General features: G+C 48.3%; 1 protein-coding gene and 1 pseudogene across 11 annotated transcripts; both read left to right on the top strand.

Moving 5' to 3' along the window:
* Positions 1–1303: 1303 nt before the first annotated feature.
* MDC1 (mediator of DNA damage checkpoint 1) lies at positions 1304–20427 on the top strand. Of its 11 annotated transcripts, none has more exons than XM_073005798.1 (15): positions 1304–1435; positions 4580–4718; positions 5889–6269; positions 6355–6430; positions 6722–8205; positions 8358–8417; positions 8580–8672; positions 12017–12808; positions 12920–12990; positions 14304–16781; positions 16865–16984; positions 17116–17298; positions 17525–17650; positions 17739–17849; positions 19620–20427. In XM_073005798.1, exons 2-15 carry the CDS (start codon positions 4583–4585, stop codon positions 19785–19787), a joined length of 6279 nt encoding a protein of 2092 aa, XP_072861899.1. In that variant the 5' UTR covers positions 1304–1435; positions 4580–4582; the 3' UTR covers positions 19788–20427. The 11 variants fall into 11 exon arrangements, with proteins under 11 accessions (XP_072861899.1, XP_072861897.1, XP_072861901.1 ...); XM_073005796.1 differs by having other exon boundaries at positions 1904–4718; XM_073005800.1 differs by lacking the exon at positions 1304–1435 and adding an exon at positions 1458–1596.
* A 1794-nt stretch (positions 20428–22221) lies between these two features.
* Positions 22222–24045, top strand: LOC103221822 (large ribosomal subunit protein uL30-like; annotated as a pseudogene).
* Positions 24046–24773: the final 728 nt, after the last annotated feature.

The raw sequence follows: 24773 nt of genomic DNA, 5'->3' as shown, positions 1-24773 counted from the left end.
AATTATGCAAGTGTTATAGTTACCATTTTCTTCATGTCTTATTGTGAGATAATAAAATAGGCCGGGTGCGGTGGCTCAAGCCTGTAATCCCAGCACATTGGGAAGCCCAGGTGGGAGGATCACCTGAGGTCGCGAGTTCTAGACCAGCCTGACCAACATGGAGAAACCCCGTCTCTACTAAAAATACAAAATTAGCCGGTCGTGGTAGCGCATGCCTGTAATACCAGCTACTAGGGAGGCTGAGACAGGAGAATTCCTTGAACCCAGAAGGTGGAGGTTGCGGTGAGCTGAGATCGTGCCATTGCACTCCAGCCTGGGAAACTAGAGCGAAACTCCGTCTCAAAAAAGAACAAATAAATGGCCGGTCGCGGTGGCTTTCGCCTGTAATCCCACCACTTTGAGAGGCCGAGGCGGGCGGATCACCTGAGGTCAGGAGTTCGAGACCAGCCTGACCAAATGGAGAAACCCGGTCTCTACTAAAAATACAAATTAGCTGGGTGTGGTGGCGCATGCCTGTAACCACAGCTACTTGGGAGGCTGAGGCAGGGAGAATCGCTTGAACCCGGGAGGCGGAGGTTGCTGTGAGTCGAGATTGCGCCACTGCACTCCAGCCTAGGCAACAAGAGCGAAACTCCATCTCAAAATTAATTAATTAATTAAAAAATAAAAATAAATGATTTTATCATCCTTCCCTCGCCCCTCGAAAGGTGGGGACAGCCTTTAAGACAGAGTGCAAGCCAGTTTTCTCTGTTCGACTACAGATCTTTAGGCTCTTGGATTTATGAAAATGACCTCAAAATGTCCGTCAGAGATGTATTCCCGAGAAGAAATGATATGACTTCTACTACAAACCAAATCAAAAGGAAATGAAATTCCACTGCAACAAGAAGTGAAATGCCACGCCTACGGGCTGTTCTCCAAACTGCAGCCCCCAGCCACGACTGCAACCTGCAACCCACTTTCATTTCTCATGAGTCAGCGGACACCATGTCTCGGAGGACCGAGGAAAGGCGCTCTGGCCGTACCGGACACGTCGGACGTCTATGGCAGAGCCCCTCTATCCGTCGCCGGCAGCTGGCGCCAGACTCTCTGGTCGCGGTTTGGAAATCTGCGCGGGAAGTGGGTGGTGGGCGGGCAAGCGGTAGTGGGTTGTCCCTTGGAGCTGCCCAATCGACGTGCACTATTCTGTTGGCGCACCGCGGCCTTCAATTACCGTCTTATTAACTGATCTCAGCAGCCTGGGAGACACCTCCCATTTGAGCTGTAAGGGGGCGGGGAGGAGGGGCGGGGATTTGGGTGTGCCTCTGCTCGACTGGCTGCAGCTGTGAAAGACAGCGGCAGCAGCCAATCAGCAAATCGGCTCTTTTTCGGCACACGCACTCGCTCCACCCGGGTCGCGACCGTTACTGGTGGCGCGCGCGGGGACTCAAAGTAGGTGAGTTCTAGGGGCCTCGCCCACGGCTCCCCGGGAGCCATCTTGGTTCCCCCAGAAGGTGGGAGGGGCATGTCTTGGGTGCGACTGGGCGGAGGGGACTTGGAAGTTCGCTTCTCGGACCATAATACTCATCCTTACCTGGCGCCCCGCTCCGAGTTTAGGTATGAAGACACGGAGACGTTGGGCCACAAGGGAACCCACTGAGGTGGGGACCAAAGATGGTGGCTCTTTGAATTGGAGCCAAGCGTGGTGGGCACCCGCTGAGTTGGCCTGTCATAAAGACAGAGTTGACTCTTTGTCCATGGGGCATCCTACTTTCCCTACCTGTCAACAGTTTCCCTTTAGAGTGGCATATTTTCAGGTGAATTCCATTTATGCTATTTTCTTTTCATTTCATTTGTTCCTTCATCAGTAGGCTCGGTGATGAGCCTTCCCGAGGGCAGGTTTGATTTCCTGTTTGGTTCACAGATGTATGCCGAATACTTCAAATAGCACTAGGTATACCATAACCATTGAATGAATATGATGGACCCCAGGGGAAAGACACAGTTCCCCTAATCCAGTCCTGGAGGTAGGTTTGAAGGCAGAAATGGAAAGTAATGGTTACAGTGTAGCGAGAGATCTTAGGGTAAGCACAAGTCCATTGACCACTGTGGAACAGGCAGGATACACCAGGAACACTGGAAAGCAGGGAAGACACCAGGAAAAGGTTTGCTGAGAAAGTGACATTTGAGGCCGGGCGCGGTGGATCACGCCTGTAATCCCAACACTTTGGGAGGCCAAAGTGGGCAGATCACCTGAAGTCAGAGCTCGAGACCATGGTGAAACCCCGTCTCTACTAAAAATACAAAAATTAGCCAGGCATGGTGGTGGGCGCCTGTAATCCCAGCTGCTCCGGAGGCTGAGGCAGGAGAATCGCTTGAACCCGGGAGGCAGAGGTTACAGTGAGCCAAGATAGCACCACTGTACTCCAGCCTGGATGACAAAGCGAGATTCCGTCTCAAAAAAAAAAAAAAAAAAGTGACATTTGAACTGAATGTTAAAGGATAGGTAGAAGTTGGACCAGAAAACTAGGTGGGAAAAAGCCAAGGAATTGGTCTAAGGCATGAAGATTTGAGGGGACAAGAACAGTGTGTTCGAAGACTGGGGAAAAAGTCTGGCTGAACCATAGGCTTTTGCAGGTGAGGGGCAGGCATTACAAGATGTGAATTTCAGATCATGGAGAGTCTTGCTAAGGAGTTTAGATTTTATTCTGTGTGCACGAAAAACCATCAGAAGATTTTAGAGGAGAGACATTATCTGGGTGATTTGGGGCAAATCTTAACGTTATATACGCTTATATATGTTTCAAGGAGATCTGAAAATCTTAACCCAGCTGTGTTGCAGTTTCTTTATCTGAAGAAATGGAAGATAATAATACCTACTTTACAAGGTTCTTGTGAAGATTAAATGAGTCAGAGTCAATATAAAGTAATTAGAACAGTGCTTGACACATAGGAAGCCTCTATATATGTCATCTTTTGTTATCATTTTTTGCAGTTGCATCTGATCATACTGAGGTGGTCTGGTAAAGTATAAAAAGCATGGGCTAAAAAAGAAAGAAAAACAACTGGGAACAGTGGCTCACGCTTGTAATCCCAGCACTTTGGGAGGCCAAGGTGGGCGGATCACCTGAGGTCAAGAGTTCGAGTCCACCCTGGCCAATATGGCAAAACCGCATCTCTTCTAAAAATATAAAAATTAGCTGGGCGTGGCAGCTCGTGCCTGTAGTCCCAGCTACGTGGGACGCTGAGGCAGGAGAATGGCTTGAACCCAAGAGACAGAGGTTGCCCAGAGCCAAGATTGTGCCACTGCACTTCAGCCTGGGCGACAGAGAGCAAGACTCCGTCTCAAAAAAAAAAAAAAAAAAAAAGGAGAAAGACAAAAAGAAGCATGGGTTTTGCAGCCAGAAGCACATTTATTCTTGTTCACTTAACCTGCTGGGATATCCTGAGCAAACTATTGAATATATGTTTAGTATTAGTTTCCTAAATGCCTGCCTCATATGTCTACTATGCCTGACCATAAGACAATGCCCAACACATGCTTGGCATGTGTTAGCAAAATAGCATTTTTCAAATTGTGGGTTGCAATCCAGTAGTGGATAGTGAAATCAATTTAGTAGGTTACAAATCAGCGTTTAAAATATGTAGAACAGAAAAAAATAGAATGAAAAATATCAGTATATTGTACATAGTAAGGATAAACATTGTCTCTTTCTCAAAACTTGTTTCTATAAACAAGCATATGTTTTTACCTATTTGTGTATTTCGGACATTACAATATTACTTTTTTTTTTTTTTTTTTTTTTGAGATGGAGTTTCACTCTTATTGCCCAGGCTGGAGTGCAATGGCATGATCTTGGCTCACTGCAACCTCCACGTCCTGGGTTCAAGTGATTCTTCTGCCTCAGCCTCCCAAGTAACTGGGATTACAGGCATAAGCCACCATGCCCAGCTAATTTTTGTATTTTTAGTAGAGACAGAGTTTCTCCATGTTGGTCATGCTGGTCTCGAACTCCTGACCTCAAGTGATATGACTTTCTCAGCCTAGCAAAGTGTTGGGATTACAGGCGTGAGCCACCACACCTGGCCTACAATATTTCTTGCTCTGCGTCATGGTCAAACTATGTTTTAAGGACCGGACCCAGTGGCTCACACCTGTAATCCCATCACTTTCGTGGACCAAGGCAGGCGAATCACTTGTGGTCAGGAGTTCAAGATGAAACCTAGCCAACATGGTGAAACTCCATCTCTACTAAAAATACAAAAATTAGCCAGGCGTGGTGGCAGGTGCCTGTAATCCCAGCTATTCAGGAGGCTGAGGTGAGAGAATTGCTTGAACCCGGGAGGCAGAGGTTGCAGTGGGCCCAAGATCTTATCACTGCACTCCAGCCTGGGGAACAGAACGAGACTCTCTCTCAAAAAAAAAAAAAAAAAAAATGTTTTAAGTGCTTCAGAAGGTTAACAACAGAAAGATTGGTGGAAAGAGAAGCATCAACATTCATAATGATCCAGTTTACCCCCCCAGTTTTCAGTCTGATAACTCTGATGTTGTTTGTGTGAACCAATAATGAGGACAATTGATAATGTGTATCCTTCCCAGATCATGGAGGACACCCAGGCTATTGACTGGGATGTTGAAGAAGAGGAGGAGACAGAGCAATCCACTGAATCCTTGAGGTGTAATGTGGAGCCAGTAGGGCGGCTACATATCTTTAGTGGTGCCCATGGACCAGAAAAAGGTCAGAGGGTATTGGATGCTCAAGTATTGATATAGGTCTTTTATTTTTGTGGGAAGGTATTTGGAGGGTTGCAAGAAGCTTATGTATGTTTCAACGAGATGTGAATTTTTCTCTTTGTATGAATGGAGGAGATGGGGCCGATTGAGTTGATTGTTGTAGGCTACTGCCCTGGACTCACTAGAAGTGATTTTACTTTGATAAGAGAAGATTAAGAGATTGAAATGAAGTTTGGTGCAGTGACTCACACCTGTATTTCCAGTGCTTTGAGAGTCCAAGGTGGAACGATCACTTGAGACTAGGAGTTAGAGACCAGCCTGGGTAGCATAGCAAGACCCTGTCTATACAAAAAAATTTTTAAATTAGCCAGGTGTGGTGGTTCATTGCACATCTGTAGTCCCACCTACTTGGGAGGCTGAGCCAGGATGATCACTTGAACCCAGGAGTTCAAGATTGCACTGATCTCTGATCATGCCACTGTATTCCAGCCTGGGTGACAGAATGAGACCCTGTCTCAAAAAATAATAATAATCAAATAAAATCCAATTGTGTGCTCTGGAGATGGGTGGTAGTGATGATTGCACAACAGTGTGAATGCACTTCATGCCACTGAATTGTACACTTAAAATTATTAAGGTGAGACATTTTGTGTTATGTATATTTTGTAACAGTAAAAAAAAAAATCCAGCCGGGCGCGGTGGCTCAAGCCTGTAATCCCAGCACTTTGGGAGGCCAAGACGGGCGGATCACAAGGTCAGGAGATCGAGACCATCCTGGCTAATACAGTGAAACCCCGTCTCTACTAAAAAATACAAAAAACTAGCCGGGCGAGGTGGCGGGCGCCTGTAGTCCCGGCTACTCGGGAGGTTGAGGCAGGAGAATGGCGTGAACCCGGGAGGCGGAGCTTGCAGTGAGCTGAGATCCGGCCACTGCACTCTAGTCTGGGCGACAGAGCCAGACTCTGTCTCAAAAAAAAAAAAAAAAAAAAAAAAAATCCATTGTGGATGGATGGGGTATCACATATACTTTTCAGTGCCTAGATGTCCTAGGGCCTTCTATTTTTCTAATGCATACGGAGGCCTTGAGTGAGTAGTAGAGTACCTAATAGGCACTTTTTCCTAATGACAGGCCAGGACTCTGACCCTGGAACTTACCTGCCTCTCTAATTCTTAGATTTCCCACTACACCTCGGGAAGAATGTGGTAGGCCGAATGCCTGACTGCTCTGTGGCCCTGCCCTTTCCATCTATCTCCAAACAACATGCAGAGATTGAAATCTTAGCCTGGGACAAGGCACCTATCCTCCGAGACTGTGGGAGCCTTAATGGTACTCAAATCCTGAGACCTCCTAAGGTTTTGAGCCCTGGGGTGAGTCACCGTCTGAGGGACCAGGAATTGATTCTCTTTGCTGACTTGCTCTGCCAGTACCATCGCCTGGATGTCTCTCTGCCCTTTGTCTCCCGGGGCCCTCTGACTGTAGAAGAGACACCCAGGGTACAGGGAGGAACTCAACCCCAGAGGCTTCTGTTAGCTGAGGACTCAGAGGAGGAAGTAGGTAAGTTTGTATATTGGCAGGGCGAACGAGGAGACAGGAATAATGAGTGTACAATTGTCAACTTATTCTTTTCTGTTCTTGACAGATTTTCTTTCTGAAAGGCGTGTGGTAAAAAAATCAAGGACCACATCTTCCCCTGTGGCAATGATAGTTCCAGAGAGGTGAGTGCCAAAGAGTCAGATACCTGAGTCTTCAAAATGAGGAAGAACCAGGGGCTGGAGGATCAATCTCTAAAAGAGATAATTATCATGAGAGTTGGGGCTTGGGAACCATACATATTCATTCACTCAGCTGAATGTTTATGGAGCACCTCTGATGTGCCAAGTGGAAAACAAATTGGAAACAGAAGAAGAAATACTACCTTGTGTCTCCCCTCAAGGAGCTCACAGTTGAGTTGGGGTATCCCTTCCAGGGAAGTAAATTCTATCGACTCTCTTTTCTTCCCTTCACAGTGATGAAGAGGGGCATTCCCCTGTCCTGGGTGGCCCTGGGCCGCCTTTTGCCTTCAATTTGAACAGTGACACAGATGTGGAAGAAGGTCAGCAATCAGCCACAGAGGAGGCCTCCTCAGCTGCCAGAAGAGGTGCCAGTATAGAGGCAGAGCAGTCTGAAGCTGAAGTTGTAACTAAAATCCAGCTTGAAAAGGATCAGCCTTCAGTGAAGGAGAGGGACAATGACACAAAAGTCAAGAGGGGTGCAGGGAATAGGGTGGTTCCAGCTGGGATGATTCTGGAGAGGAGCCAACCTCCTGGAGAGGACAGTGACACAGATGTGGATGATGACAGCAGGCCTCCTGGAAGGCCAGCTGAGGTCCATTTGGAAAGGGCTCAGCCTTTTGGCTTCATTGACAGTGACACCGATGCGGAAGAAGAGGGGATTCCAGCAACCCCAGTTGTCGTTCCTATGAAGAAGAGGAAGATCTTTCATGGGGTTGGTACAAGGGGTTCTGGAGCACCAGGCCTGTCCCATCTGCAGGAGAGCCAGGCTGGTAGTGATACAGATGTGGAGGAAGGCAAGGCCCCACAGGCTCTCCCTCTGGAGAAAAGCCAAGCTTCCATGGTTATCAACAGCGATACAGATGATGAGGAAGAAGTCTCAGCAGCGCTGACTTTGGCACGTCTGAAAGAGAGCCAGCCTGCTGTATGGAACAGAGATGCAGAAGAGGACATGGCCCACCATGTGGTCCTTCTCCAGCGAAGCCAAACCACCACTGGGAGAGACAGTGACACAGATGTGGAGGAGGAAGAGCTCCCAGTGGAAAATAGAGAAACTGTCCCCAAGGCTCACACAAAGATTAGAGCCCTTGTTAGAGCACATTCAGAAAAGGACCAACCTCCTTTTGGGGACAGTGATGACAGTGTGGAAGCAGATAAGAGCTCACCTGGGATCCACCTGGAAAGAAGCCAAGCCTCCATCACAGTGGACATCAACACACAAGTGGAGGAGGAAGTCCCGCCAGGGTCAGCCATTGTACATATGAAGAAGCATCAGGTGTCTATGGAGGGGACAAATCAAACAGATGTGAAAGCAGACAGGGGACCAGCAAAGCTGCTTGTGGTATCTCTAGAGGAAGCCTGGCCTCCGCATGGGGACTGTGAAACAGATGCGGGGGAAGGCACCTCCTTAGCAGCCTCAGCAGTTGCAGATGTAACAAAGAGCCAGCTTCCAGCAGACGGGGATGCTGGGGCAGAGTGGACTGCAGCTTGTCTTAAGCAGGAGAGAGCTTATGAGGTGGGGGCCCAGGGTGGGTCACCTGTGGCACAAGTGGAGCAGGACCTCCCTACCTCAAGAGAGAACCTCACAGATCTGGTGGTGGACACAGACACTCCAGGGGAATCCACCCAGCCACAACAGAGAGAGGGAGCCCAGGTCCCCACAGGAAGGGAGAGAGAACAACATGTGGGTAGGACCAAGGACTCTGAAGACAACTGTGATGGTAAGTGCTGGCCTTCTTTCCTTGACCTCTGAAATAAACCAGGGTTCTAACAGTTGGGATTGGGGAGAGAAAGGTAGAGATTATTTAAGGAGTTTAGTGTCAGGTATGATTTTTTTTTTTTTTTTAATTATCTAATATTCCTCCCCTACCAGATTCTGAAGATCCGGACCTACAAGCTACCCAATGCTTTCTGGAGAATCAGGGCCTGGAAGGTAAGGACTTCTGTGTTATTTGAATCCTGTACCAGTGGGAGCTGGGAGATTAGACTGGTGGTCCTTGAAGGGTAAAGGCTAGTGTGGGTAGGGTAGGAGACCAGGAATCAGACCCTGCAGTAGTATGGAGGAGATGTACTTACGTCATCTTTTCCTATACAGCAGTCCAGAGCATGGAGAATGAACCTACCCAGGCCTTCATGTTGACTCCACCCCGAGAACTTGGCCCTTCTCATTGCAGCTTCCAGACAACAGGTACAAGAAACTCTTACCTCCTCTGTGCCCCCAATTTTGCATTCTCTTTTTTTTTTTCCTTTGTCGCTCAGGCTGGAGTGCAGTGGCGCCGTCTCGGCTCACTGTAACCTCCACCTCCCAGGCGGTTTCTCTTCCTTCAGCTTCCCAAGTAGCTGGGATTACAGCTGCCTGTCACCACGCTTGGCTAATTTTTTTGTATTTTTAGTAGAGACAGGGTTTCACCATGTTGGCCAGGCTGGTCTCAAACTCCTGACCTCAAGTGATCCGCCTGCCTCAGCCTCCCAAAATGCTAGGATTGCAGGCGTGAACCACTGCGCCCGGCCTGCATTCTTTCTTGATTTGCCTTCCTACATGTTTCTTTCGTACTCTGATGACAATCAACCCTCTGTGTATGCGAGTTTGCGTCCGTGAATTCAACCAGCTGCAGACTGAAAATATTTAGGGACTGGCCTGGGCAACAGAGAGAGACCTGGTCTCCACAAAAATGAAAAAATTAGCCCAGCATAGTAGTGAGCACCTGTAGTCCCAGCTACATGGGAGCCCAGCCTGGGCAATAGCCTTTCCCTCAACCCCCACCCCCAATGTCTCTTAAAAAAACCACATTATTGCATCACTATTCACAGTAGGCAAGATATGCAACCAAACTAAACGTCCATCAACAGATGAATGGATAAAGGAAATGTAGGCCGGGGTCGGGCACAGTGGCTCACACCTCTAATCCCAGCACTTTGGGAGGCCAAGGCAGGCAGATCACCTGAGGTCGGGAGTTCGAGAACAGCCTGACCAACATGGAGAAACCCCGTCTCTACTAAAAATACAAAATTAGCTGGGTGTGGTGGCGCATGCCTGTAATCCCAGCTACTCAGGAGGCTGAGTCAGGAGAATCCCTTGAACCTGGGAGGCGGAGGTTGCGGTGAGCTGAGATTGTGCCATCACACTCCAGCCTGGACAACAAGAGTGAAACTCTGTCTCAAAAACAATAGAAAAGAAAACGTAGGCCGGGCACAGTGCCTAATGCCTGTGATCTCAGCACTTTGGGAGGCCGAAGTGGGCGGATCACATGAGGTCAGGAATTTGAGACCAGCCTGGCCAACATGGTGAAACCCTGTCTCTACTAAAAATACAAAAATTAGCTGGGCATGGTGGCGGGTGCCTGTAGTCTCAGCTACTCAGGAGGCTGAAGCAGGAGACTCATTTGAACCCCGGAGGCAGAGGTTGCAGTGAGCCAAGATCACGCCACTGCACTCCAATGTGGGTAACAGAGTGAGACTTCATCTCAGATAAAAAAAAGAAAATGTGTATATAGGCTGGGTGCGGTGGCTCAAAATACAAAAATTAGCTGGGCATGGTGGCATGCACTTGTAGTCTTAGCTACTCGGGAGGCTGAGATGGGAGGATTGCTGGAGCCTAAGACACAGAGATTGCAGTGAGCTGAGATCACGCCACTGCACTCCAAACTGGGCGACAGAGCAAGACTCAATCTAAAAAAGAAAATGTGTATATATACACAATGGAACAGTATTCAGCCACAAAAGAGAATGAAATCCTGTCATCTGCAGCAACATGGATGAACCCTGAGGACATTATGTTAAGTGAAATAAGTCGGCACAGAAAGACAAATATTGCACGCTCGCTCATGTGGCAGCTAAAAACATGGATCTTGTGGAAGTAGAGAGTAGAATGATGGTTACCAAAGGCTGGGAAGGGTAGAGGGACAGGATGCATAAAGAGGTTGGTTAATGGATACAAAAATACAGTCAAGATTTAATGAATAAGTTCTAGTATTCAGTTCCACAGTAGGGTTACTATAGTTAATAATTTATTGTATATTTCAAAATAACTAGAAGAGATTTGATATGTTTCCAATACAAAGAAACGGTAAATGTTTGAGATAGTGGATATCCCAATTATCTTGGTTTTATCATTGTACACTGTATGCATGAGTCAAAATAGCACAGGTACCCCATAAATATGTACCATTATTATGTGTCGATGAAAAAGAAAATGTGGTATATATACACAGTGGAATACTATTCAGCCTTTAAAAAGTAGGAAATTCCAGCCAAGCATAGTGGCTCACACCGGTAATCCCAGCACTTTGGGAGGCTAGGATGGGCGGATCACTTGAGTCCAAGAGTTCAAGACCAAACCCCATATCTACAACAAATACAAAAAATTAGCCGGGCGCATTGGCACATGCTATAGTCCCAGCTACTCAGGAGGCTGAGGTGAGAGGATCTCCTGAGCCCAGCAGTTGGAAGTTGCAGTGAGCCAACATCATGCTACTGCACTCCAGCCTGGGTGACAGAGTGAGACTGTGTCTCAAAAAGAAAAAGAGAGAGACAGGCCGGGCGCGGTGGCTCAAGCCTGTAATCCCAGCACTTTGGGAGGCCGAGACGGGCAGATCACAAGGTCAGGAGATCGAGACCATCCTGGCTAACCCGGTGAAACCCCGTCTCTACTAAAAAATACAAAAAACTAGCTGGGCGAGGTGGTGGGTGCCTGTAGTCCCAGCTACTCGGGAGGCTGAGGCAGGAGAATGGCGTGAACCCGGGAGGCGGAGCTTGCAGTGAGCTGAGATCGCATCACCGCACTCCAGCCTGGGTGGTAGAGCGAGATTCCCTCTCAAAAAAAAGAAAAGAAAAGAAAAAGAGAGAGACTATCCAGGGAACTTTCTTATTAGGCTATGATGTTTTTATTTTTATTTATTTTTATTTTTTTGAGACAGGGTCTCTGTCACTCAGGCTGGAGTGCAGTGGTATGATGAGAGACTATTCAGGGAACTCATATTAGGCTATGTTTTTCTTTTTGTTGTTGGGTTTTTTTTTTCTTTTTTTTTTTTGAGACAGGGTCTCTGTCACTCAGGCTGAAGTGCAGTAGTATGATCGCAGCTCACTACAGTCTTGACTTCTGGGGTTCAAATAGTTCTTCTACCTCAACCTCCTGGGTAGCTGAGACTACAGGACTACAGGTCCCTGCCCCCACACTTGGCTAATTTTTTTGTATTTTTTGTAGAGATGGAGTTTTGCCATGTTGTTCAGGCTAGTCTCAAACTCCTGACCTCAAGCAATCCTCATGTCTTGGCCTCCCAAAGTGCTGGGATTACATGTCTGAGCCACCATGCCCGCCCAAGGCTATGACCTTTTTGAGACAAACGTTAAATGTTGTAACTACCACCCTTATTCCTAGCTTTCCTTTAATAACCGTTCAGATTTATTATTTATGAGTTTATCTAAATCCTTTCTCATCATATTTATTATGTCAACCCGTACTTTCCTTTCCCGCCTCCTCTCCTTCTTCTCTCTCTCTCTCTCCCTCTCTCTCTCTTCCTTCCTCCCTTCCAGGTACCCTAGATGAACCATGGGAGGTCCTGGCTACACAGCCATTCTGTCTGAGAGAGTCTGAGGACTCTGAGACCCAGCCTTTTGACACCCACCTTGAGGCCTATGGACCTTGCCTGTCTCCACCTAGGGCAATACCAGGAGACCAACATCCAGAGAGCCCAGTTCACACAGAGCCAATGGGGATTCAAGGCAGAGGGAGGCAGACTGTGGATAAAGGCATGGGTATACCAAAAGAAACAGCAGAGAGGGTGGGCCCTGACAGAGGGCCACTGGAGAGAGAAACTGAGAAACTGCTACCGGAAAGACAGACAGATGTGACAGGAGAGGAAGAATTAACCAGGGGGATACAGGACAGAGAACAAAAACAGTTGTTAGCTAGAGACACCCAGAGACAAGAATCTGACAAAAATGGGGAAAGTGCAAGTCCTGAAAGAGATAGGGAGAGTTTGAAGGTAGAAATTGAGACATCCAAGGAAATACAAGAGAAACAAGTACAGAAGCAGACCCTTCCAAGCAAAGCATTTGAGAGAGAAGTAGAGAGACCAGTAGCAGACAGAGAGTGTGAGCCAGCTGAGTTAGAAGAGAAGGTGCCCAAAGTGATCCTGGAGAGAGATGCACAGAGAGGGGAGCCAGAGGGAGGGAGCCAGGACCAGAAAGGGCAGGCCTCCAGCCCAACACCAGAGCCTGGGGTGGGGGCGGGGGACCTTCCGGGACCTACCTCAGCCCCCGTACCTTCTGGGAGCCAGTCAGGTGGAAGGGGATCCCCAGTGAGCCCCAGGAGGCATCAGAAAGGTAAGTGAAGGCAGAGGGGAACTCAAGGTGATACACAGGCCTCATAATAATCAACCCCTGGGCAACCAGCTGCTTGGAACTCAGCCACCTTTGTGTTTATTTTCTGTTTAGGCCTCCTGAATTGCAAGATGCCACCCACTGAGAAGGCTTCCAGGATCAGAGCTGCTGAGAAGGCTTCCAGGGTGAGAGCTGCTTTTTCTACCTCCTACTCCACAAGTCATCTCTATATCCTCTCCAACGCTCCTTCACCTAGCCTCACTTTAATCTATTCCTTTCTCATTATTCAGTTTTCTTCCATTTTTATCACTCCTTGATTGGCTTCTATTCCTTTATCCTCGGCACCCATTGTTTTCCATATCTGTTTCCCAAGTTGTATCTCCTACCCGACTCAAAAGAAAGACCCTTCGTGTTTCTTCTTTCTTTGCCCCAGCCATCCTTTTCATTACCATCATCCATGTGTGGAGAACACTATAGTAGCATTATGGAGACAGGTCCATGGGGAAAAGGTAGCTTCCCAGGTATATCCCAGTCCTAATGGAGGAGAGATCATAGACAGAAAGGGAAATCCAGTGAGCATATTTTTTGTTTTGTTTTTGTTCTTTTTTGAGACAGAGTCTCTCTCTGTCACCCTGGCCGGAGTGTGCAGTGGCGTGATCTTGGCTCACTGCAACCTCCATCTCCCGGGTTCAAGTGATTCTCTTGCTGCAGCCTCCCAAGTAGCTGGGACTACATGTGCGTGTCACCACGCCCAGCTAATTTTTATGTTTTTTTTTAAGACAGAGGCTCACTCTGTCACCCAGGCTGGAGTGCAGTGGCGCGATCTTGGCTCACTGCAACCTCTGCCTCCCAGGTTCAAGCGATTCTCCTGCCTCAGCCTCCCAAGTAGCTGGGACTATAGGCACCTGCCAACACACCCGGCTAATTTCTTTTGTATTTTTAGTAGAGACGGGGTTTCACTATGTTGGCCAGGCTGGTCTTGAACTCCTGACCTTGTGATCCACCCACCTTGGCCTCCCAAGGTGCTGGGATTATAGCCGTGAGCCACCACGCCTGGGCGAAATCCAGTAAGCCTATCTAACCATAAACAAGTATCAAGAACAGTATCCGGCCGGGCGCGGTGGCTCAAGCCTGTAATCCTAGCACTTTGGGAGGCCGAGACGGGCGGATCACGAGGTCAGGAGATCGAGACCATCCTGGCTAACATGGTGAAACCCCGTCTCTACTAAAAAATACAAAAAACTAGCCGGGCGCGGTGGCGGGCGCCTGTAGTCCCAGCTACTCGGGAGGCTGAGGCAGGAGAATGGCGTAAACCCGGGAGGCGGAGCTTGCAGTGAGCTGAGATCGGCCACTGCACTCCAGCCTGGGCGACAGAGCGAGACTCCGTCTCAAAAAAAAAAAAAAAAAAAAAAAAAAAAAAAAAAAAAAAAAGAACAGTATCCAAGTTCTATCTCTTTTCTCCACCTCCTCCACCTCACTTGCTTCTGTTTCTCCCTAGGGTGATCAGGAATCTCCAGATGCTTGTCTGCCTCCTGCAGTGCCTGAAGCCTCAGCCCCACCCCAAAAGCCCCTTAACTCTCAGAGCCAGAAACATCTTGCACCTCAGCCCCTTCTTTCTCCCCTTTCACCTTCTATCGAGCCAACTGTTCGTAAGACCGGGCAGGATAGGAGTCAGGAAGCTCCAGAGACTCCCTTGTCCTCAGAGCTGGAGCCTTTCCACCCAAAGCCTAAAATCATAACTCGGAAGTCCTCCAGGATGACACCCTTTCCAGCTACCTCTGCTGCCCCTGAGCCCCACCCTTCCACCTCCACAGCCCAGCCAGTCACCCCCAAGCCCACATCTCAGGCCACTAGGAGCAGGACAAATAGGTCCTCTGTCAAGACCCCTGAACCAGTTGTCCCCACAGTCCCTGAGCTCCAGCCTTCCACCTCCACAGACCAGCCTGTCACCTCTGAGCCTACATCTCAGGCTACTAGGGGAAGAAAAAATAGATCCTCTGTCAAGACCCCTGAAGCAGTTGTGCCCACAGCCCTTGAGCTCCTCCCTTCCACCTCCACAGACCAACCTGTCACCCCGAAGCCCACATCTCAGGCCACTAGGAGCAGGACAAATAGGTCCTCTGTCAAGACTCCTAAACCAGTTGTCCCCACAGTCCCTGAGCTCCAGCCTTCCACCTCCACAGACCAGCCTGTCGCCTCTGAGCCCACATCTCAGGCTACTAGGGGAAGAAAAAATAGATCCTCTGTCAAGACCCCTGAAGCAGTTGTGTCCACAGCCCTTGAGCTCCAGCCTTCCACCTCCACAGACCAACCTGTCACCCCCAAGCCCACATCTCGGACCACTAGGAGCAGGACAAATAGGTCCTCTGTCAAGACCCCTCAATCAACTGTCCCTATAGCCCCTGAGCTCCCACCTTCCACCTCCACAGAGCAGCCTGTCATCACTGAGCCCACATATCAGGCTACTAGGGGAAGAAAAAATAGGTCCTGTGTCAAGACCCCTGAAACAGTTGTGGCCACAGCCCCTAAGCTCCAGCCTTCCACCTCCACAGACCAGCCTATCACTCCTGAGCCCACATCTCAGGCCACCAGGGGTAGGACAAATAGGTCCTCTGTCAAGAGCCCTGAAACAGTTCTCCCCACAGCCCCTGAGCTCCAGCCTTCCACCTCCACACACCAGCCAGTCACTCCCAAGCGCACATCTCAGGCCACCAGGGGCAGGACAAATAGGTCCTCCGTCAAGACCCCTGAACCAGTTGTCTCCACAGCCCCTGAGCTCCAGCCTTCCACCTCCACAGACCAGCCTATTACCCCCGAGCCTACATCTCAGGCTACTAGGGGAAGAACAGATAGATCCTCTGTCAAGACTCCTGAAATAGTTGTGCCCACAGCCCCTGAGCTCCAGGCTTCCACCTCCACAGACCAGCCTGTCACCTCTGAGCCCACATCTCGGACCACTAGGGGAAGAAAAAATAGGTCTTCTGTCAAGACCCCTGAAACAGTTGTGCCCACAGCGCCCGAGCCCCATCCTACCACCTCCACAGACCAACCTGTCACCCCCAAGCCCACATCTCGGGCCACTAGGAGCAGGACAAATAGGTCATCTGTCAAGACCCCTGAATTAATTGTCCCTATAGCCCCTGAGCTTCACCCTTCCACCTCCAGAAGCCAGCTTGTCACCCCTGAGCCCACATCTCGGGCCACTAGGGGCAGGACAAATAGGTCCTCTGTCAAGACCCCTGAACCAGCTGTCCCCACAGCCCCTGAGCCCCATCCTACCACCTCCACAGACCAGCCTGTCACCCCCAAGCCCACATCTAGGGCCACTAGGGGAAGGACAAATAGGTCCTCTGTCAAGACTCCTGAACCAGTTGAACCAGCAGCCTCTGATCTGGAGCCTTTTACCCCCACAGACCAGCCTGTCACCCCTGAGGCCATACCTCAGGGTAGTCAGAGCAAAACACTGAGGTCTTCCACAGTAAGTGCTATGCTAATTCCTACTACCCCTGAATTCCAATCTCCTGTCACCACAGACCAGCCTATTTCCCCTGAGCCTATTCCTCAAACCAGTTGCATCAAGAGGCAGAGAGCCACTGGAAATCCTGGCTCCCTCACAGCTCCCATTGACCATAAGCCTTGCTCTGCACCCCTGGAACCTAAATCCCGGCCCTCAAGGAACCAAAGATGGGGAGCAGTGAGAGCAGATGAATCCCTTACAACCATTCCTGAGCCTGCCTCTCCCCAGCTTCTTGATATACCAACTCATACCTCCCAGATCCAAAAGGTGGAACCAGCAGGTAGATCTAGGTTCACCCCAGAGCTCCAGCCTAAGGCCTCTCAAAGCCGCAAGAGGTCTTTAGCTATCATGGATTCACCACCACATCAAAAACAGCCCCAAAGAGGGGAAGTCTCCCAGAAGACAGTGATTATCAAGGAAGAGGAAGAAGATACTGCAGAGAAGCCAGGGAAGGAAGAGGTGAGGAGAGGGCTAGGACCACAAAGCTGGGAAAAATGGCTTCAGGGCTCTGAAACTCCCACCAAGATTTTTCTCAATCTCAGGATGTCATGACTCCAAAACCAGGCAAGAGAAAGAGAGACCAGGCAGAGGAGGAGCCCAACAGAATACTGAACCGCAGCCTCCGACGGACCAAACTTAACCAAGAATCAACAGCCCCCAAAGTAAGAGACAAGGGCATGGGACTTTGTGGGAGACAGAGATGAGGGGAGGATGCAAGGCGACCTGGAGGATTGTAGAGATGGGTGCTGATGGTGTGGGTTGCTGTGACCACCTCAGGTCAACCCTTCCACAGGTGCTCTTCACAGGAGTGGTGGATGCTCGGGGAGAGCGGGCCGTGCTGGCACTGGGGGGAAGTCTGGCTGGTTCAGCGGCAGAGGCTTCCCACCTGGTCACTGATCGCATCCGCCGGACAGTCAAGTTCCTGTGTGCCCTGGGGCGGGGAATCCCCATTCTCTCCCTGGACTGGCTGCATCAGGTGAGAGGCCAAGGGATGATGACAGACCAATATAGTGGCAAGACTGCTCACGTAGTACCCTAGAAAGTTGTGGAAGGGAAGAGGAGTTACAGGAAGACAGGGGCATTAGTGAGCCAGAAGCCTGAATTGATTTAAAAGACATTTTGTGAGCTCTCTCTAAATGCTAGGCAGCAGAGCTGGGTGAGGGGCTGGGCTGAGCTTTGATGCTGACTGCTGCTGTCCTTAGTCCCGCAAGGCCGGTTGCTTCTTACCCCCGGATGAATATGTGGTGACCGACCCTGAGCAAGAGAAGAACTTTGGCTTTAGCCTTCAAGACGCACTGAGTCGGGCACGGGAGCGAAGGCTGCTGGAGGTGAGAGGCTATCTTTTGACCCATGCTTCAGCCCTCCCTCCAGTGCTTCCCAACCTTCATTACCGTCTCCACCATTTCTTTCTCTTAGGGCTATGAGATCTATGTGACCCCTGGAGTCCAGCCACCACCACCTCAGATGGGAGAGATCATTAGCTGCTGTGGAGGCACATACCTACCCAGCATGCCTCGGTCCTATAAGGTATGCTTAGGATGTTCTGGGTCTGGGTGAGGTGGCAGTGGCAGTTAAAGAGGTGGCTGGAATAGCAAAGGTTGGAGGGGAAAAAAATGGAGGTACAGAAAGGAATATAGAGTAGTGAGAGGGTGGGGAAAGACCTATGGTATAGAAAGGGATAGGAATGAGGGGACAAATCTGCTGATACCCCCATATAACAATCACCGAGATTCAGCAGCTTAATTTAGATTATGCTACTTTTGCTCCATCTATCCCTTTTTTCCTTTGATTTTCTTTGCTGAAGTATTTTATTTCTTTTTATTTTTCTTTTTTTTTTTTTTTTTTGAGACGGAGTCTCGCTCTGTCGCCCAGGCTGGAGTGCAGTGGCCGGATCGCAGCTCACTGCAAGCTCCGCCTCCCGGGTTCCCGCCATTCTCCTGCCTCAGCCTCCCGAGTAGCTGGGACTACAGGCGCCCGCCGCCTCGCCCGGCTAGTTTTTTGTATTTTTTAGTAGAGACGGGGTTTCACCGTGTTAGCCAGGATGGTCTCGATCTCCTGACCTCGTGATCCGCCCGTCTCGGCCTCCCAAAGTGCTGGGATTACAGGCTTGAGCCACCGCGCCCGGCTATTTTTCTTTATTCTTTCTTTTTTTCCTTTCTCTTCCTTTGCTGAAGTATTTTAAAACAAACTGCCAGTATTACATTATTTCTTCCTACATACTTAAATATACATCTCTAAGAAATATGTGCATTTTGTTTCATAATCACAATGCCATTATTGATCCTAAACAAAATTAACAGTAGTTTATTGGTCATTTGCTCACACTCCATTAATAAAATTTCTCCCATTGACTGCAAAATCTCTCTATACAGTTGTTCAAATCAGGATTCAAATAAGGTCCACATACTGCCACACCTATTATCCTCTTAATTCTCTTTACAGCATCCCATAACCCACCCAGCTATTTTTATGCCATCAATTTCCTGCAGAAACTGGGTCACTTGTCCTTTAGAATGTTCCTCAGTCTGGAATTTTGGGTTTGCCTCCTTGTTGCATCATTTATCTTGTTCCTCTGTATTCCATATTTCCTGGAAACTGCAGATAATTGTAAAAGCTTGAATAAATTCAGGTTCATCTTTCTAGCAAGTGTATTTCTTTTTTTTTTTTCTTTTTTTTTTTTTTTTTTGAGACAGAGTCTTGCTCTGTCGCCAGGCTGGAGTACAGTGGAGTAATCTTGGCTTACTACAACCTCCGCCTCCTGGGTTCACACCATTCTCCTGCCTCAGCCTCCCGAATAGCTGGGACTACAGGCGCATGCCACTACACCCAGCTAATTTTTTTTTTTTTTTTTTTTTTTTTGAGATGGAGTCTTGCTCTGTCGCCCAAGCTAGAGTGCAGTGGCGCAATCTCAGCTCACTGCAAGCTCCACCTCACGGGTTCACACCATTCTCCTGCCTCAGCCTCCCAAGTAACTGGGACTACAGGCGCCCGCCACCACACCCAGCTAATTTTTTTGTGTTTTTAATAGAGACGGGGTTTCACCGTGTTAGCCAGGATGGTCTCGATCTCCTGACCTCGTGATCTGCCCGCCTCGGCCTCCCAAAGTGGTGGGATTACAGGCGTGAGCCACTGTTCCTGGCCTAGCAAGAGTATTTCATAGACAGTATGCGGTGTGCTTCACTTGGCTTCATATTAGGAGGTATTGTTTTAGTGATGCTAAGACTGGTTAGTGGGTCCTGAACCCATTTCTAGGATTCTTTTTCACCCCTGATTTTGTCTTTGCTCTGTCTTCCCTAGCCTCAGAGAGTTGTGATCACATGCCCTCAGGACTTCCCTCGTTGCTCTGTTCCACTGCGTGTTGGGCTGCCCCTCCTCTCACCTGAGTTCCTGCTGACTGGAGTGCTGAAGCAGGAAGCCAAGCCAGAGGCCTTTGTTCTTTCCCCTTTGGAGATGTCATCTACCTGAGAACTCCACTACCCTTTTCCCTCCCAGACCACGAATTAGAAGATATTTGGAAGAAAGAACTCAGGGCGTTAGAAAGGATTGGGGTATATTGATACAACTTATCCTGGAACATGTGTGGGACCAGAAATCTTTATGAATAAATGAAAAGATAAGGTGTTTGGAAGCCACAGGTGGTTGTTGTTTTTGTTTTGTTGTTTCGTTTTTATGGCCATTTTATTTGTAGTTTTTTATTTGTATAAATTTAGGGGATACAAGATTTCTTACATATATACTAAATGGCCATTTTAAAATTAGTTTCATGCTCAGATGTCATAAGTGGCAGGTATCTTTAGCTAGACTGTTGTAGTTATTGCTCAATGCCACTCATGGTATCCTACCTCCTATTTGGAAACCATCTCTATTGTTTTCTTACTGAGATTCTTTGGAGTCAGGAACTTGAAGGGATGCTTGGAGTGAGTAGATTTGAGGGTCCAGTTATGGAGTGCTACTGAAACATTTTCTTCTCTCCTGGCCTCTGGAAGCATCTTTAGCTTTGACTTTGGGCAAGTCTCTGTACTTTTCTGGCCTGCTTTTCCAGGATTTATAAAATTAGAACTTAGGCTTGACCTCTGTGATAAATAAATATTCACTCTGTGCCTTATGATGTAGTGTAGTTTTTTTAAATGTCTAGGTCTCAAGACACAAACTTTAAAAAAAAAAAGTCACGGACTTGTATTTAATTCATCATTATCTTCTATTTAGGGCAAATTATATAACATTTCTTAAGGTTTTTTTTTTTTTTTTTTTTTTTTTCTTGAGACAGGGTTTCATCTCTGTCACCCAGGCTGGAGTGCAGTGGCACCATCTCAGCTCACTGCAACCTCCACCTCCCAGTTCAAGCAGTACTCCCACCTCAGCCTCCTGAGTAGCTAGGACTGCAGGCACACACCACCATGCCTGGCTAATTTTTTTTTTTTTTTTTTTTTTTTTTTTGTTTAGTAGAGACGGGGCTCTATTAAATTTTTGTATTTTTGGTAGAGACGAGGTTTTGTCATGTTGCCTAGGCTGGTCTCTAACTTCTAACCTCAAGTGACATACCCACCTCAGCCTCCTGAGTAGCTGGGATTGCAGGCACATGCCACCACGCCCAGCTAATTTTTGTATTTTTAGTAGAGATGGGGTTTCACTATGTTGCCCAGGCTGGTCTCGAACTCCTGACCTCAGATGATCCACCTCTCTTGACTTCCCAAAGTGCTGGGATTACAGGCATGAGCTACCATGACTGGCCTTTTATTTTTTTGAGACAAGGTCTCACTCTGTTGTCTAGGCTGAAGTCTAGTGGCTTGATGTTGGCTCACTGCAGCCTTGACCTCCTGGGCTCAAACGATTTTCCTCTCAGCCTCCCAAGTAGCTGGGACCATAGGTGTGTGCTACCATGCCTAGTGAATTTTTGTATTTTTGGTAGAGACAAGGTTTTGTCATGTTGCCCAGGCTGGTCTCTAACTCCTGACCTCAAGTGATCCACCTCAGCCTCCAAAAGTGCTGGGATTACAGGCTTGAGTCACTGTGCCCAGCCAAATTTAAAATTTAAAAGTTGATTACAAGGATGTGGAGAAATTAGAATCCTTATACATTGCTGGTAGGAATATTAGATGGTTCAGCCTCTGTGGTAAGCAGTTTGATGGTTCCTCAAAAAGTTAAACATATGGATGGGCACAGTGGCTCACACATGTAATCCCAGCACTTTGGAGGCCAAGGCGGGCAGATCACTTGAGCTCAGGAGTTCACGACCAGCCTGGGCAACATGACAAAACCTTGTCTCTACCAAAAATACAAAAATTCACCGGGCATGGTGGCACACACCTATGGTTCCAGCTACTTGGGAGGCTGGGAGGAAAATCGTTTGAGCCCAGGAGGTCAAGGCTGCAGTGAGCCAACATCGAGCCACTGCACTTCAGCCTGGGCAACAGAGTGAGACCTTGTCTCAGAAAAATAAAAAGCCAGTCATGGTGGCTCATGTCTGTAATCCCAGCACTTTGGGAAGTCAAGACAGGTGGATCATCTGAGGTCAGGAGTTCGAGACCAGCCTGGGCAACATGGTGAAACCCCATCTCTACTAAAAATACAAAAATTAGCTAGTCATGGTGGCAGGCATCTGCAATCCCAGCTACTTGGGAGGCTGAGGCAGAAGAATTGCTAGAACCCGGGAAGTGGAGGTTGCAGTGAGTTGAGATTGCGCCACTGCACTCTGGCCTGGGTGATAGAGCAAGACTCCACCTAAAAAAAAAAAAAAAAAGGCCCGGGTACAGTGGCTCACGCCTGTAATCCTAGCACTTTGGGAGGCTGAGGCGGCTGGATCATGAGGTCAGGAGATAAGAGACCATCCTGGCAAACACGGAGAAACTCCGACTCTACTAAAAATATAAAAAATTAGCTAGGCGTGGTGGCGGGCGCCTGTAGTTCCAGCTACTCAGGAGGCTGAGGCAGGAGAATGGCATGAACCTGGGAGGCGGAGCTTGCAGTGAGCTGAGATCGCGCCACTGCACTCTAGCCCGGGCAACAGAGTGAGACTCTGTCTCAAAAAAAAAAAAAAGTAACTTCTTTTCTGGCTGGAACCATGTAGGGTGTCATAGAGAAAAAGGAGAGGGCCAGGGTGCGGTGGCTCACACCTGTAATCCCAACACTTTGGGAGGCCGAGGTGGGAAAGTCACCTGAGGTCAGGAGTTCCAGGCCAGCCTGACCAATATGACGAAACCTCGTCTCTACTAAAAATACAAAACAAATTAGCCGGGCGTGGTGGCAGGTGCCTGTGATCCCAGCTACTCAGGAGGCTGAGGCAGGAGAATTGCTTGAACGCAGGAGGGGGAGGTTGCATTGAGACGAGATCACGCCATTGCACTCCAGCATGGAAGACAGAGTGAGACCCCGTCTCAAAAAAGAAAAAAAGGAGGAAAAAAAGAAGGAGGTTCCTGCTATGCCAGAAACCCTTAAAAAGCGAAGGAATTTCCCAGAGTTGAAGATCAAAGGCCTGAGAAAGAAGTTTGCCCAAAAGATGCTTCAAAAGGCAAGGAGGAAACTTATCTATGAAAAAGTGAAACACTGTCACAAGGAATATAGGCAGGTGTACAGAACTGAAATTCAAAAGGCTAGGACGGCCAGAAAAGCTGGCAACTTCTATGTACCTGCAAAACCCAAATTGACATTTGTCATCAGGATCAGAGGTATCAATGGTGTGAGCCCAAAGGTCTAAAAGGTGTTGAAGCTTCTTCGCCTTTGTCAAATCTTCAATGGAACCTTTGCGAAGCTCAACAAGGCTTCAATGAACATGCTGAGGATTGTAGAACCATATATGGCATGGGGGTACCCCAATCTGAAGTCAGTAAATGAACTAATCTATCAGCGTGGTTATGGCAAAATCAGTAAGAACCGTATTACTTTGACAGATGATACTGTGATTGCTTGATCTCTGGGTAAATATGGCATCACCTGCATGGAGGATCTGATTCTTGAGATCTATACTGTTGGAAAATGCTTCAAAGAAGCAAATAACTTCCTGTGGCCCTTGAAATTATCCTCTCCACAAGGTGGAATAAAGAAAAAGACCACCCATTTTGTAGAAAGTGGACATGCTGGCAACAGGGAGGACCAGATCAACAGACTTCTTAGAAGAATGAACTAAGGTGTCTACCGTGATTGTTTTTCTAATCTAAGCACTTAAACAGTACCTGCTCTCAAATTGGAGGGAAAAAAAGAAAGTTAAACATGGAATTACCAAATGATCCAGCAATTCTGCTCCTAGGGATACACCCAAAAGAATTTAAATCAGGTGTCCAGGCTGGGTGGGGTGGCTCATGCCTGTAATCCCAGCATTTTGGGAGGCCGAGGCGGGAGGATTGCATGAGCCCAGCAGTTCATGGGCAACCAGTCTGGGCAACATGGTAAAACCCTGTGACTACAAAAAATACAAAAATGGGCTAGGTGCGGTGGCTCACGCCTGTAATCCTAGCACTTTGAGAGGCGAGGCAGGTAGATCACCTGAGGTCAGGAGTTCAAGACCAACCTGGCCAACAAGGTGAAACCCCATCTCTACTAAAAACTACAAAACTTAGCTAGGTGTGGTGGCTCATGCCTATAATCCCAGCATTTTGGGAGGCCGAAGTGGGTGGATCACCTGAGGTCAGGAGTTTGAGACCAGCCTGACCAACAGGGAGAAACCCCGTCTCTACTGAAAATACAAAATTAGCTGGGCTTGGTGCTACATGCCGGTAATCCCAGCTACTCAGGAGGCTGAGGCAGGAAAATCGCTTGAACCCAGGAAGCGGAGGTTGTGGCGAGCCAAGATCATGCCATTGCACTCCAGCCTGGGCAACAAGAGCAAAACTCTCTCTCAAAAAAAAAAAAAAAAAAAAAAGATTAACTGTGCATGGTGGCTCATGCCCATAATCCCAGCACTTTGGGAGACTGAGGCGGGTGGATCATGAGGTCAGGAGATCAAGACCATCCTAGCCAACATGGTGAAACCCCCTCTCTACTAAAAATACAAAAATTAGCTAGGCATGGTGGCATGCACCTGTAGTCCCAGCTACCCATGAGGCTGAGACAGAAGAATCACTTGAACCCAGGAAGAAGAGGTTGCAGTGAGTCAAGATCATGCCACTGCACTCCAGCTGGCTGTAGAGGGAGATTCCATCTCAAAAAAAAAAAAAAAAAAAAAAAAAAAAATAGCTGGGCATGGGGAGGCTGAGGCTAGAGAATCACTTGAACCCGGGAAGAAGAGGTTGCAGTGAGCCAAGATCATGCCACTGCACTCTAGCCTGGGTGACAGAGCGAGACTCTGTCTCAAAAAAAAAAAAAAAAATTTTTAGCCGGCTGTGGTGGCACACCCCTATAATCCCAACTACTTGGAATGCTGAGGTGGGAGGAGGCTGAGGCTGCAATGGGCCTTGATTGTGCAACTACATTCCAGCCTGGGTAGCAGAGCAAGACCCTGTCTCCAAAAAAAAAAAA

Source organism: Chlorocebus sabaeus, chromosome 17 (assembly GCF_047675955.1).
Source record: "Chlorocebus sabaeus isolate Y175 chromosome 17, mChlSab1.0.hap1, whole genome shotgun sequence".
Classification (NCBI taxonomy): domain Eukaryota; kingdom Metazoa; phylum Chordata; class Mammalia; order Primates; family Cercopithecidae; genus Chlorocebus; species Chlorocebus sabaeus.
The sequence above is the reverse complement of the archived record's forward strand: the minus strand, read 5'-3'. Positions and strand labels throughout refer to the sequence as shown.

Coding starts and splice junctions, on each gene's coding strand:
- MDC1 (XM_073005796.1), top strand. CDS start 4,547: ATGAGGACAATTGATAATGTGTATCCTTCCCAGATCATGGAGGACACC. Junction 6,270..6,354: donor GGACTCAGAGGAGGAAGTAG/GTAAGTTTGTAT, acceptor TGTTCTTGACAG/ATTTTCTTTCTGAAAGGCGT. Junction 17,850..19,619: donor GCATGCCTCGGTCCTATAAG/GTATGCTTAGGA, acceptor TGTCTTCCCTAG/CCTCAGAGAGTTGTGATCAC.